The sequence below is a fragment of the Salmo salar genome, chromosome 15 (assembly GCF_965601325.2).
Source record: "Salmo salar chromosome 15, fSalSal1, whole genome shotgun sequence".
NCBI classification, from domain to species: Eukaryota; Metazoa; Chordata; class Actinopteri; order Salmoniformes; family Salmonidae; genus Salmo; species Salmo salar.
Window position 1 is genome coordinate 35634146 of NC_138305.1, and position 14060 is coordinate 35648205.

Consider the following 14060-nt stretch of genomic DNA (forward strand, 5'->3'; position numbering starts at 1 on the left):
TCATCATAATTTCTCCTGTCAGGCTATAATAAAGTGCTGACAAACTGATAAATCCCTCTGGTTAGGACTGTTGTGCTGTGCTGCAATCCAGCTTTAAAATACCCTCTGAAATAGAAGCAAACGTGGACAAAGAAGGTGAAAATAAGTATGAACATGTATGGGCTTATTATTTCCTGTAACATGTGTTCTCTGTGTAGCCTATGTATCCTATAAGTTATACCTTCAGTATGACCTGAACAGTAAAAACTCTCCTTCCCAAGCAATAACACCAGAACAACACTAGCTAGAGTACCAATACATCATTAGTGCAGTACAATACAGCAGGTCAATTCAAATTGAAGTCAGTCAATTCAGGAAATAAACTCAAATTTCAATTCAATAATCGCATCTGTTTTCAATGATTTCTCAATAAACTGTAAAGGAGAAGCTAATTGAAGCTAATTATTTCAAATGTTTTTTGGAATTTGAAATGTTTTAATTCAAACCACTTCCTGGATTGAGTGACTTCAATTCGAATTGACTCCAACCCTGCAGTACAGTAACTACAATACAGAGAGGCACTACATTACAGTAGCTACAGTACAACCAGCAGAGCGATCCTGTCGGCTGCCTGCTCGCGGGCCACACAGGAGATGACCTCATCCAGCAGCCCGGCCAGCATGTCCTTCAGGGACTGCCTGAGAGACGGCAGGGTGAAAGTCCCAGGGATGAAGTCCCCCACCCCCACCTCATCCTCCTGGGGCAGAACCCAGCACATAGCCCCACTGGTGGAGCTGGACAGAAACAACATGCTACCCGCCAGGCTGGGCATTCTGACCTCCCCTGGTAGCCATTCATCCCTGGAGTATGTGGAACCTGAGCCAGTACTCTCCTGGCCACTCAGCCAGTACTCTCCTGGCCACTCAGCCAGTACTCTCCTGGCCACTCAGCCAGTACTCTCCTGGCCACTCAGCCAGTACTCTCCTGGCCACTCAGCCAGTACTCTCCTGGCCACTCATCTCATTTTAGCAGGTGCCCTGATCACCAACACAGGACACGCCATCAAACACACCACTCGTTGCTCTTAACCCTCACCTGACACACACACACACTCTATCTCACCTGGCCGAGCTGCTCCGTCCCATCAGCGGGTTGTGGTTGTTGTGACAGCTCCTGAAAGGGAGACGTCACAGAGCAGTCTGGAAGCTCCTGGGGCAGCGGCATATCTGAGAGATAAGCAGACAGGACAGAATGATTAAAGATGGGCCAGAAAGCATGTGCACAAACACACACACAGTACCCCCCCCCACACACACACACACACACCCACACACACATACAGGTGCTGAGAGGGAATTCCTGGTTTAAAGCACTGGAGGCAGTTTTACAGCAGTCCGTGGGATGGATGGTGGATGTTCTGTACTGGCAGGGAGGTTAAGTGCACCTGACTGGTGTCAGCCACCATCGATCTGGCTTCACTACAAGCCCAGCAGGCAGGAGCAATTCATTTGGCCTCACACCTACTCTCGCAGGGGTCTTATACAGCTTACTTGGCCTCACACCAACAGGAATAAAAAAGTTTTTATCATCTGTTTTAGACAGAATAGAGACTATCATTATACACTGAGTGTACAAAACATTAAGAACACCTGCTCTTTCCATGACATAGACTGACCAGGTGAATCCAGGTGAAAGCTATGATCCCTTATTGATGCTACTTGTCAAATCCACTTCAAGTAGTGTAGATGAAGGGGAGGAGACAGGTTGTTAAAGGATTTTTAAGCCTTACGGCAACTGAAAAATGGATTGTGTACGTGTCAAGAACTGCAACGCTACTAGGTTTTTCACGCTCAACAGTTTCCTGTAACTCAATATTAGGAAGGTGTTACCTAATGTTTGGCATACTCAGTGTAAATTCAGTATCTGTTTTTCAGCAATATATATAAACTTTGTTTGTCAATGATTTAATGATGGTCTATGCTCATGCCAGTAATCAGTGATCTAATCACATACTATTGCATGATGTAATGAAGACAATAATGATCCTAGCTAGCTCCATCATGGAGTGACCGCGCTGCCCAGACCAGTCAGACATGCCAGCTGTCTTCACATCCTCTTAATTGAATCAGCATGAGGCATTTGAATGTCTCCAGCCAGGCCTAAACACTCTGCGGAATTGGCTGGGCAGCATGGCATTCCCCTCAACAGACACACTGGCTTATCAAAGATACTTTGGCCTGAGGCCCTCTAGTGCTGAAAAAAGAAAACCTGCCGGTAGAAGACACTGAATGCCCTCCAGTAAACCAAATGTTGAGTTAGTTCAAATAGGTTAAGAAGTAGCCCAATGTCAATAATAGTATCTATGAAGATGAGGAATGTGAACTTTAGAATCTTTAGAACAAGAAGTCCCGTTTAAAACGTTGTCAATAAAGCGGTGAATTGGGAGCTTTGACAGTGTGTGGGCCTTCTTGTTCTATGCTAGTATTCTTTATTAGCCCAGCACCTATGTTTTTAAGGATGTGCGTATGACCACAAACATTTATATAGAATGTGCTTTCTATACCTGTAAGCCAGGGGCCACAGTGGCTGGGTGGTGCTGGCTGCCAGGGGCCACAGTCTGGCCAGACAGAGGTATGGTCCTCAGTGGTCGTGTCCTCTCGTCTGAGCAACAGATGGAGGGTCTTGTGGCTGAACAACAGGTGCATCAGACCCATGTCCAGGGAGGACACACCGGTCCCATTCAGAAACAGGATCTCATCCCCCACTCTCAGACCTGAGGGAACGAGACATTACTAATCAGACTGTTAGTGTTTGTCACTAGGTAAGATACATCACCAGTACTGTGTTCTATTAAGTCTGATTATTTATCCATGTTAAATAATGAATTCAATTAAGCTGCCATCTTGAACCACCTTTACTATTGTAGCTTTACATTCCTAGGACAGTGGTCCAGACAATTTTTTACATCTTGGTCAGAGCGCCAGCACACCATAACTATGAATTGACGTACCATCAGTGAAAGCCAGTCCCTCTGGAGTGACCTCACTCACATAGACATGGCCTTTCCTGGTTCCGTCTATATGGCCCGTCACAGCAAAGCCTACAGGTGGGATAGGTCAGAGGTTAAAACAGAGTAACACATGATATTATACTGTAATAAGGCAACCGAAGTGTAAATAAGCAATTTTTTTGCAAACACACACGGACACAGACACAAACAAACAAACAAACACACACACACAATCCCCACTCCACACAATCCCTACTCACCAAAGTCCACTGCTGTGTTTGGGCGGGACAGCTGTATGGTGAAAACATTGAGCGGGAAGACCTCTAGCTCATCATACACCTTTCAGAAGAAGAACATAGAAGAGTGAAGAAGAACTCATCAACACATAATCAATGTACTTCCTAAAGGGGCCAGAAATGTTGTCTCTGAAACAAAATTATAATAATCCTGGAATTATGGTTTAATCTTAAATTGTAGCAAGTATTGACTCAGAGACACAATACAATAAGTGACTGAATAAATCAATGAATGCTTGTATCAGTGAATTGCTACTGTATAGCTGGGGCCTTACCAGGTCTCGTAGCGGGTCTGTGAGTGCTGGGGAGCTGGTCTCTGTGTCCTGACCCACCAGCCTTCTCACACGCAGGCAGTGCTGGCTCGGGTCCAGGTGCCTGTCCTAGTTCAAGACCCAAGTGGACGAGTCAATGTGCGACCCAAATGGCTCCCTAATCCCTATGGGCCCAAATGGCTCCCTAATCCCTATGTAGTGACCTACTTTTGACCAGGAAACAATGAGGCTACGTCCAGAATGCCACCTTATTCCTTATGTTGTGCACTACTTTTGACCAAGACCCATAGAGGGCTGTGTTTAAAAGTAGTGCACTATATAGGGAATAGGGTGCCATTAGTGACGTCGCCTCAGTGTGTCAGAAATGTTCAGTGTCTTCAGCTACGGTAGCTAGCTACACTCCCGCACAACCACTAACACTCTACATGTTCCCTACCAGCTAAAATGATGCTGTAGTGAATGAAATTTCTATGGAGAGAAAGCATGAATTATTGAGGAATCCAGAGCAATTAAACTAGTAGCTGTTCAGTACAATTCTCTTCTATCATTCCCGGTTTGCCTTTAACATCCATATCAGTCACTGGAGAATTCACTGCAAAATGCTGACTTCAGAGTTAGGAGAGTGTTGAAATGTATTAATAATGAGGCGATAGATGCAGTATGCTTACCTTACAGGCCAAAGATAGCACATCTGATACGAGGAAATCGGGTTTGATGTGCAGAGTAACTGTTTGGCTTTCGGGCAAATTCACACAGACTGGAGGTTGCAAACTGCTGTACCAAGGGCTGCCTTTAGGTGGTGCTGTCAACTGCATTTTGGCAAGAGCGTCCAATCTCTGCTATGGAGAAACAAAGAGGGATGAGTTCATTTAGGTTTCTTAACCTGTTGTGATATAGGGGGCAGTATTTTCACGGACGGATAAAAAACGTACCCGATTTAATCTGGTTACTACTCCTGCCCAGAAACTAGAATATGCATATAATTAGTAGATTTGGATAGAAAACACTCTAAAGTTTCTAAAACTGTTTGAATGGTGTCTGTGAGTATAACAGAACTCATATGGCAGGCCAAAACCTGAGAAGATTCCATACAGGAAGTGCCCTGTCTGACAATTTGTTGTCCTTCTGTTGCATCACTATCGAAAATACAGCATCTGTGCTGTAACGTGACATTTTCTAAGGCTTCCATTGGCTCTCTAAAGCCGCCAGAAAGTGGAATGGGGTATCTGCTGTCTCTGGGCAAAGTACAACAGCTCTGTTTGTAAGAGGTCAGCCTGGGGACAGTGAGACTGAGATGCGCATTCACGAGACTTCTCCATTTTTTTTCTTTCAGCCTTTGAATGAATACAACGTTGCCCGGTTGGAATATTATCGCTATTTTACGAGAAAAGTAGCATAAAAATTGATTTTAAACAGCGTTTGACATGCTTCTAAGTACGGTAATGGAATATTTTGAAATCTTTTGTCACGAAATGCGCTCGCGCGTTACCCTTCGGATAGTGACCTGAACGCATGAACAAAACGGCGGTATTTGGATATAACTATGGATTATTTGGAACCAAAACAACATTTGTTGTTGAAGTAGAAGTCCTGGGAGTGCATTCTAACGAAGAACAGCAAAGGTAATCCAATTTTTTTAATAGTAATTCTGAGTTTAGTGAGCCCCAAACTTGGTGGGTGTCAAATTAGCTAGCCGTGATGGCCGAGCTATGTACTCAGAATATTGCAAAATGTGCTTTCGCCGAAAAGCTATTTTAAAATCGGACATAGCGATTGCATAAAGGAGTTCTGTATCTATAATTCTTAAAATAATTGTTATGTATTTTGTCAACGTTTATCGTGAGTAATTTTGTAAATTCACCGGAAGTTTTCGGTGGGTATGCTAGTTCTGAACATCACATGCTAATGTAAAAAGCAGTTTTTTTATATAAATATGAACTTGATTGAACAAAACATGCATGTATTGTATAACATAATGTCCTAGGAGTGTCATCTGATGAAGATCATCAAAGGTTAGTGCTGCATTTAGCTGTGGTTTGGGTTTATGTGACATATATGCTTGCTTGGAAAATGGCTGTGTGATTATTTGTGTCTATGTACTCTCCTAACATAATCTAATGTTTTGCTTTCGCTGTAAAGCCTTTTGGAAATCGGACAACGTGGTTCGATTCAGGAGAAGTGTATCTATAAAATGGTGTAAAATAGTCCTATGTTTGAAAACTTTGAATTATGACATTTTGGTGTTTTAAATTTGGCGCTCTGATTTGTCACTGGCTGTTGAATAGTGTGGGACGATTTGGTCCCACCTCCCCTAGAGAGGTAAACTGATAATAGGTATATAACATCTCTCTTGGCATTGTGGTGAAAAGTTCTGAATTCTGTGACTTTTGCCACAAGATATTATTCTTATAATATTAATACACTATGACAAAGAATAAACCTGCATTAACGAAATCTATCATTTGTAGATGTTTAATTAAAACCCCAATAGAAGTGTGTGTTTTCATGCCAGTCTCAGCTGACCTGTGTGTCTATCGAACTAAAGCCAAGACATTGAAAGCACACAACAACAGGTCAGTGAGGGGGGTGGGGGGGGGGGTGTCCCATTCTCTGGCCGTACAGAGGGCTGTCACTAGGTGACAATGGAATTCTCCGTCGGCCTAACCCCACCATCCCCCCAGACCCTCGAAGGGCTCTTTGCCCTCCTCACGCCTGCCTGTTTGCATGAAGCAGTGTCAACATATCAGGATGCTGCTGTGACAGCTGTGCTAACCCCGACCCCGAGTGAATAGAAAGCCCCCCTCCATTTCTCCATCCCCCCACCCTCACTATCCCCTATTGGGCTGAGATTGATCAACAACAATACTCCTCGACTAGGTCCCAAATGGTACCCTATTCCCTATATCGTGCAATACCCATAGGGCTCTGGTTACTATGTGCCATGGTCAAAAGTAGTGCACTGTATAGAATATAGGGGGCCATTTTGGATGCACTTCTCCCTAAAACCTGGTTCTAGAGCAAACATAGGGGCAGTATTAGGAGACTTTCTTCAACAAAGAGGAAAAAGGTTGATGTATCAAATGTATCCATGACAAACTAAAGTTATTGAATAGAATATTGCAATGTGGTTAGCTAGTGAAAGATGAAGTGTTCACATATTTCCACTGGTTGCAGAAATGGTGAGTTAACATGTTGGAAAATGTTTTCCAGACAAAGTGCTTACTGTACCTCAGAGCTGCTGTGGTTGAGGATATGGACAGCAGGCACTCCAACACTTTGTCCTTCAACAACCTGCAATATGGAAAACACACACATTCATAAGTAATCAAGGAGCAAAATGCACACTAAAAATAACTACCTGGTCTATATTTACATATAATTAAAAATGATCTCTCTAAAACCAAAGGCTTTGATACTATTCGGATCCAGATTGAGACCTAAATCAGCCTCGGGAGGATCTATGGGAAGAAATAATGGGTTTGGTGATGCTGAAATTACAGGTCTGGGAGTCAGGCAGATGGAACGGCCCTCATCAGGCTGGCAGGGATGGAGACTGTCTCCCCTCCACCCAGATACCAGTCTGCCCTCAGCAGAGATACCAATACCACCACCAGCAGCAGGCAGGACCACCACAGAGACAAGATACCATACCTGTGTCAACAAATGCCAACAGCTCACTGGAACTAAACAACAATCGCAGTACAAAGGACACAAAATGCTTGAATGATCTAGTCATTTTACATCTGTACCTTTTCTGACTGGCTGATTTGACTGGCTGATTTCACTCACTGACATTACATCTCTCTGGAAGCAATTACAAGGCTCTTAAAGTGATCAACCCCCAATCACCCTACAATAAAAACAAACTGCTGTTCTAGCAGAGAGAAGGGGGTAGAGTAGATTCCCTTTGGTAAATGTGGGGCTGTAGGACGTTTAGTGGGACGGCACGGCGGTTTACACAGACCATCTGTTTGTCGCCATTGGGCTGGCATGCTGCAGCTTACAACAATTAACCACATGTGGCTTCTCATGTCTGTTCCATCTCTGTTCCATTGAGTGGTCTAGCTGGCCTCTACAGTGAGATGAAGCTTTCTCTGACTCAGCCTCATAACAAACAACTTCACTGCTGGGAGATCTCTTCCTATCTGCCCCATGACTACAGAGGGAATCATGTACGGATCTGGGCACTACTGTACATTTGACCTGTGTACAGAGATCAGAGGCCGTCATGTTATACACTGAGTGTACAATACATTATGCTCTTTCCATGACATAGACTGACCAGGTGAATGGAGGTGAACACTATGATCCCTTATTGATGTCACTTCAATCATTGTAGATGAAGGGGAGGAGACAGGTTAAAGAAGGATCTTTAAGCCTTGAGACAATTGAGACACAGATTGAGTATGTGTTCCATTCAGAGGGTGAATGATCAAGACAAAAGATGTGCCTGTGAATGGGGTATGGTAGTAGGGTGCCGGGTGCACTGGTTTGTGTCAAGAACTGCAACGCTACTGGGTTTTTCATGCTGAACAGTTTCCTGTGTGTATCAAGAATGGACCACCACCCAAAGAACATCCAGACAACTTGGCACAACTGTGGGAAGCATTGGAGTCAGCATGGGCCAGAATCCCTGTAGTCACGTTTGACACCTTGTAGAGTCCATGCCCTGACGAATTGAGGCTGTTCTGAGGGCAAAAGGGGGTGCAACTCAATATTAAGACGGTGTCCTTAATGTTTGGTACCCCTCGGTGTATGTGTGTGTGTATTATATTACATAGTGACCATCTATTACCGTGATAGTTCTGATTACCAACGTATGCTGCCTGGATCAGCAGATATGGACATGTGAGTAAACAGACTCCAGGTGTGACTGTGAGATGTATCTTTCAGAATGTCAACACAGAGCATGTGTCAGGGAGGTGAAGTGGGCTTACTATGTATATCCTATCATCCTATTATACAAGTCAATCTGTCAAATGTAATGTCACACTGACTGGACAGAACTAAACAATGATGGTGGGCAGAGGGGCCCAGTGTGGTTTGTCCTTCACAGGAGTCCTAAGGATAACAGATCCTATCAACATCCCAAAATAGACCACTCTCTGAAGGCTAGCTGTTTATCAGACAGAGACAGAGGGAGATGCAGGCACTAAAGCTGGGGCTGGGATTGGGGCTGGGATATGGGCTGGGACAAGGACAGTGGTTAGGGCTGCAGCAGGGGCTGGAGCTGGGGAATAGTGCTGGGGCTGATGCTGGGATAGGGGCTGGGGAATAGGGGATTGGGCAGGGACTAAGACAGGGGCAGTGGCTGGGACAGCTGGGGGCTGGGATAGGGGCTGGGGCTTGGACAGTGGTGTTGGAGAGTATTGACTTGACTTCAATGACTGATGATGAGAATTTCAGCAGGTTGTTAACTACTGCCCCTGACCGGGTAAAACAAAACAACTCCCTCAATCGTTGCCTCAGTTTGGAATGTTCCCAAACGACATACAGGAAAGATAGCTTTACGGTGAGCTATCTTGCCTCTCTCCCGCAGGAAAATGTTGCAAGTTCAACCCTGTCCGTCTGGCTAATTTATGGGTTAGCGAGGAGTCAGTTAGTGCTTGAAACACATTCCACTTCTTCTCTGCTGGATTTATCAAACATGCTCTCTGTTCAAAAAGAGAAAGCCTCCAGAAACGTGCTGTCGGGTCCGGAGCCAAGAGGTCTCTTGTAAAAGATTGTTTATCCAGGTGATAAAAAGGAGAACGGGAAAAAGGCAAACATGGGCGCCGCATCAAATGGGGTAACGGGGTAACTCGCACAGATCTTTCCCAGCTGACAGGTTCAGTTAACCTAATAAAGGCTTTGGGAGGGTAATCCAGAGGTTTATCGAGTACAGAACAATATCTGTCTCCTCAATTAGTTATTCTTTACTTTGACCACTGACGTGGGAGTGGGAGGTTATAGGGAGGTTGTAGGAAGGTTGTAGTGAAGTTGTAAATAGGTTGTAGGGAGGTTGTAGGGAGGTTGTAAGAAGGTTGTAGGGAGGTTGTAGGGAGGTTGTAGGGAGGTTGTAAGGAGGTTGTAGGGAGGTTGTAGGGAGGTTGTAGGGAGGTTGTAAGAAGGTTGTAGGGAGGTTGTAGGGAGGTTGTAGGGTGATTGTAGAAAGGTTGTATAATACCTGGGACACGGACTGCCTCTTCTCCTTGCTGCGTTTGGTCAGGCTGTCCAGACCCTTGAGGGAAGAGAAGATACCCCTCTTGTTCCGTGTCCCCCGGGAAAGAGATTGGCAACGCCTCCGCAGGGTCGCCTCGTCACGGGTGCAGATCTGAGAACCGACATTAAAAGACATCACTTCTGTGGTTAGAGACTTATTATATCTGTATAAAAAATCTGACCAGAGAACAGGCTGATGTTTTCTGATCATAGTAAATATAGACCGAATTCAGTAACATTCTTAATTGCTTTCTTAAACGGGGATAAATAACGAGTTTTTAATGGAACTGGTCCAGAGAATGTGTGAAATGTCAATGTCCCAAGCGGAGGGTTGATATGGGTGTAAAACAGTAGATCAGGCTTCACCAGGGCATGAAAGGAGGAGACAGAGAAGATCCCCAGGCGTCCCAGAGTGGTCTTGGAGGGCCGTCCGGCTACGGCCAGGAGATTCTTGGGGTTGGGGAGCTCACTGCCCTGCAGGCTGGCCAGGTAACAGCGCATCCGGAACAGGTCCATGTTGAACTTCTCCAGGTTCTGCTCCCATTGCTGGATCTGGGGAGAAACAGACAGACAGACAGGGTCACATCACAGTACACAGGGTTAGAGTCACTCTCAAGGTGACAGGATGACTTCTCCACCCTCTTATTGACAATGAGAGTCCAGGCAAGGCAGAAACACATGCTCACAGTCACACCCAGAAGCAGATACAGTATATAGAGAGAGTTTGGCCAACTTTGACACAGTTCGCCATGTTAGCAACCTTATTTCAAAAACTGTTGGTGATGTGACATTACACAACGAAATTCCTCGCTGCAGACAAGCAAAACAGCAGCGAATTTGAAAACCCTTTTTAGTAATGAGATGTGTCTCTGGTCCCACCATAGTACACAGAGGGTGATGAGGTGACTGAATGGCATCAGGTGATCAAAAGGGGCGTGTCTAACTGCCGAACAAGTCACATGGCTCATTGGAGCTATGCCACATAATCACATTAAATCACCCTTATCCAACACACCCAGGGGAGAGGAATGATGGAATCTCTCTTGCTCCTTACCCCCCTCTCCTCTCTCTCTCTCCTCTCTCCCTCTCCTCTCTCCCTCTCCTTCACAGAGGGTAAATGTGTAATAACAGTGTCATTGTTTGAAGAGCAGTAAGATTAGAGATGTCATCTAGAGGTCGAAGAGGTTCACTTCAAATGGCAGAGAGAATTGGTATCACTTTCAGAGAGATTGACCATCGGACATCAAAGTGGCCAGTGGTCCTGGAGATGAGTTGAGGCCAGCTGCAGTAGGACTCAGAGGCGCTGGGGGTTTGATCCCCTGATTACCCCCAAACTGGGCATGATGACCCACTCCCTGGCCTTGCTTGTGGGGGACACACCATGTTGACTGGATCCTGTCAACACATCAGCATTTGGTGTGTCATGCAATAAAACGTCCTCCTCATCTTCATTGGTGTGCTACGCAATAAAACGTCCTCCTCATCTTCATTGGTGTGCTACGCAATAAAACGTCCTCCTCATCTTCATTGGTGTGTTACGCAATAAAACGTCCTCCTCATCTTCATTGGTGTGTTACGCAATAAAACGTCCTCCTCATCTTCATTGGTGTGCTACGCAATAAAACGTCCTCCTCATCTGCATTTGGTGTGTGTTACGCAAAATGTCCCCCTCATCTGGGTTTCCCATTACAACAGACTTCTATGTGGAGTGGACTGAATGTATTGTACTAGTCCGTTAGACTGAGAACATCTGGAATACAAATTACTTTCCTTATGTCATCTTGCTTGGGTCTGAAAGCATAAAACCCCAGTTTCAACAAACTCTGCTGCCAACACATCTGGGCTCATGTCAGTATGTTCCACAACCACAAGGAACGGTGTAATAACGTAATGATTTCAGCCTTTACATGAACGTTGTAACTCGCAGGCTATGTGGACAGAAACAAGGAGATGTCATGCAGGTGTATATGTGTGGATCTACAGAGGGAGAATGGTCTGGTTTCCATGGAGCTCAGACACTGATGACTTAATAGGCCAATTTAACTAACTGCTTGTTTTAAATGCTAGGGCTAACAGTGGCCTCTGATCTTGACACACACACACACACACACACACACACACACACCACACACACACACACACACCACACACACACACACACACACACACACACACACACACACACACACACACACACACACACACACACACACACACACACACACACACATCCCAGTGCCTCACCTGGCTCTTGATGGCCTTCCTGTTCCTCTGGTCACTGATGACAGACAGCTGCAGCTCAGCCATCTTCTTCATCTTGCTGTCCATGTCTATCTTCTGCAGCAGGGCGCTGGTCTGGCTCCTCAGTAACCGCACTGTGTCCTCCTTCCCCTGTCTCTTAGCCAGAAGAGAGGCGCTGGCAGAGTGGATGGCTGTCACCCAGTTCTCCAGGTCTGTCTGATTAGCAGCCTGTGGGGAGGAATGAGGCCAGGTGACACAGTGCCATGGGGCAGGGGAAGGGCAGGGGAACATAGGACCAGGTGACACAGTGCCATGGGGCAGGGGAAGGGCAGGGGAACATAGGACCAGGTGACACAGTGCCATGGGGCAGGGGAAGGGCAGGGGAACATAGGACCAGGTGACACAGTGCCAGGCCAAGGGAAGGGCAGGGGAACATAGGACCAGGTGACACAGTGCCAGGCCAAGGGAAGGGCAGGGGAACATAGGACCAGGTGACACAGTGCCAGGCCAAGAGAATGGCAGGGGAACATAGGACCAGGTGACACAGTGCCAGGCCAAGGGAAGGGCAGGGGAACATAGGACCAGGTGACACAGTGCCAGGCCAAGGGAATGGCAGGGGAACATAGGACCAGGTGACACAGTGCCAGGCCAAGGGAATGGCAGGGGAACATAGGACCAGGTGACACAGTGCCATGGGGCAGGGGAAGGGCAGGGGAACATAGGACCAGGTGACACAGTGCCAGGCCAAGGGAAGGGCAGGGGAACATAGGACCAGGTGACACAGTGCCAGGCCAAGGGAAGGGCAGGGGAACATAGGACCAGGTGACACAGTGCCAGGCCAAGGGAATGGCAGGGGAACATAGGACCAGGTGACACAGTGCCAGGCCAAGGGAAGGGCAGGGGAACATAGGACCAGGTGACACAGTGCCAGGCCAAGGGAATGGCAGGGGAACATAGGACCAGGTGACACAGTGCCAGGCCAAGGGAATGGCAGGGGAACATAGGACCAGGTGACACAGTGCCATGGGGCAGGGGAAGGGCAGGGGAACATAGGACCAGGTGACACAGTGCCAGGCCAAGGGAAGGACAGGGGAACATAGGACCAGGTGACACAGTGCCAGGCCAAGGGAAGGGCAGGGAAACATAGGACCAGGTGACACAGTGCCAGGCCAAGGGAAGGGCAGGGAAACATAGGACCAGGTGACACAGTGCCAGGCCAAGGGAAGGGCAGGGGAACATAGGACCAGGTGACACAGTGCCAGGCCAAGGGAAGGGCAGGGGAACATAGGACCAGGTGACACAGTGCCAGGCCAAGGGAATGGCAGGGGAACATAGGACCAGGTGACACAGTGCCATGGGGCAGGGGAAGGGCAGGGGAACATAGGACCAGGTGACACAGTGCCAGGCCAAGGGAATGGCAGGGGAACATAGGACCAGGTGACACAGTGCCAGGCCAAGGGAATGGCAGGGGAACATAGGACCAGGTGACACAGTGCCATGGGGCAGGGGAAGGGCAGGGGAACATAGGACCAGGTGACACAGTGCCAGGCCAAGGGAAGGGCAGGGGAACATAGGACCAGGTGACACAGTGCCAGGCCAAGGGAAGGGCAGGGGAACATAGGACCAGGTGACACAGTGCCAGGCCAAGGGAATGGCAGGGGAACATAGGACCAGGTGACACAGTGCCAGGCCAAGGGAAGGGCAGGGGAACATAGGACCAGGTGACACAGTGCCAGGCCAAGGGAATGGCAGGGGAACATAGGACCAGGTGACACAGTGCCAGGCCAAGGGAATGGCAGGGGAACATAGGACCAGGTGACACAGTGCCATGGGGCAGGGGAAGGGCAGGGGAACATAGGACCAGGTGACACAGTGCCAGGCCAAGGGAAGGACAGGGGAACATAGGACCAGGTGACACAGTGCCAGGCCAAGGGAAGGGCAGGGAAACATAGGACCAGGTGACACAGTGCCAGGCCAAGGGAAGGGCAGGGAAACATAGGACCAGGTGACACAGTGCCAGGCCAAGGGAAGGGCAGGGGAACATAGGACCAGGTGACACAG

The 14060-nt window shown here is 47.3% G+C and overlaps 1 protein-coding gene across 2 annotated transcripts in view; it reads right to left on the bottom strand.

Moving 5' to 3' along the window:
• Positions 1-14060, bottom strand: part of LOC106571247 (rho guanine nucleotide exchange factor TIAM2) — a 67377-nt gene that overhangs the window by 10789 nt on the left and 42528 nt on the right. Inside the window, exons 6-15 of one of the 2 annotated variants that reach the window (XM_045695621.2) lie at positions 12003-12227; positions 10125-10310; positions 9724-9870; positions 6786-6848; positions 4226-4393; positions 3561-3665; positions 3250-3328; positions 2990-3079; positions 2543-2752; positions 1102-1205 (exon numbers count right to left, since the gene is read on the bottom strand). In XM_045695621.2, coding sequence (XP_045551577.2) covers positions 1102-1205; positions 2543-2752; positions 2990-3079; positions 3250-3328; positions 3561-3665; positions 4226-4393; positions 6786-6848; positions 9724-9870; positions 10125-10310; positions 12003-12227 — 1377 coding nt within the window. Of the gene's footprint in view, positions 1-1101; positions 1206-2542; positions 2753-2989; positions 3080-3249; positions 3329-3560; positions 3666-4225; positions 4397-6785; positions 6849-9723; positions 9871-10124; positions 10311-12002; positions 12228-14060 lie in introns of both variants that reach the window. The other variant, XM_014144051.3, reaches the window with a different exon arrangement.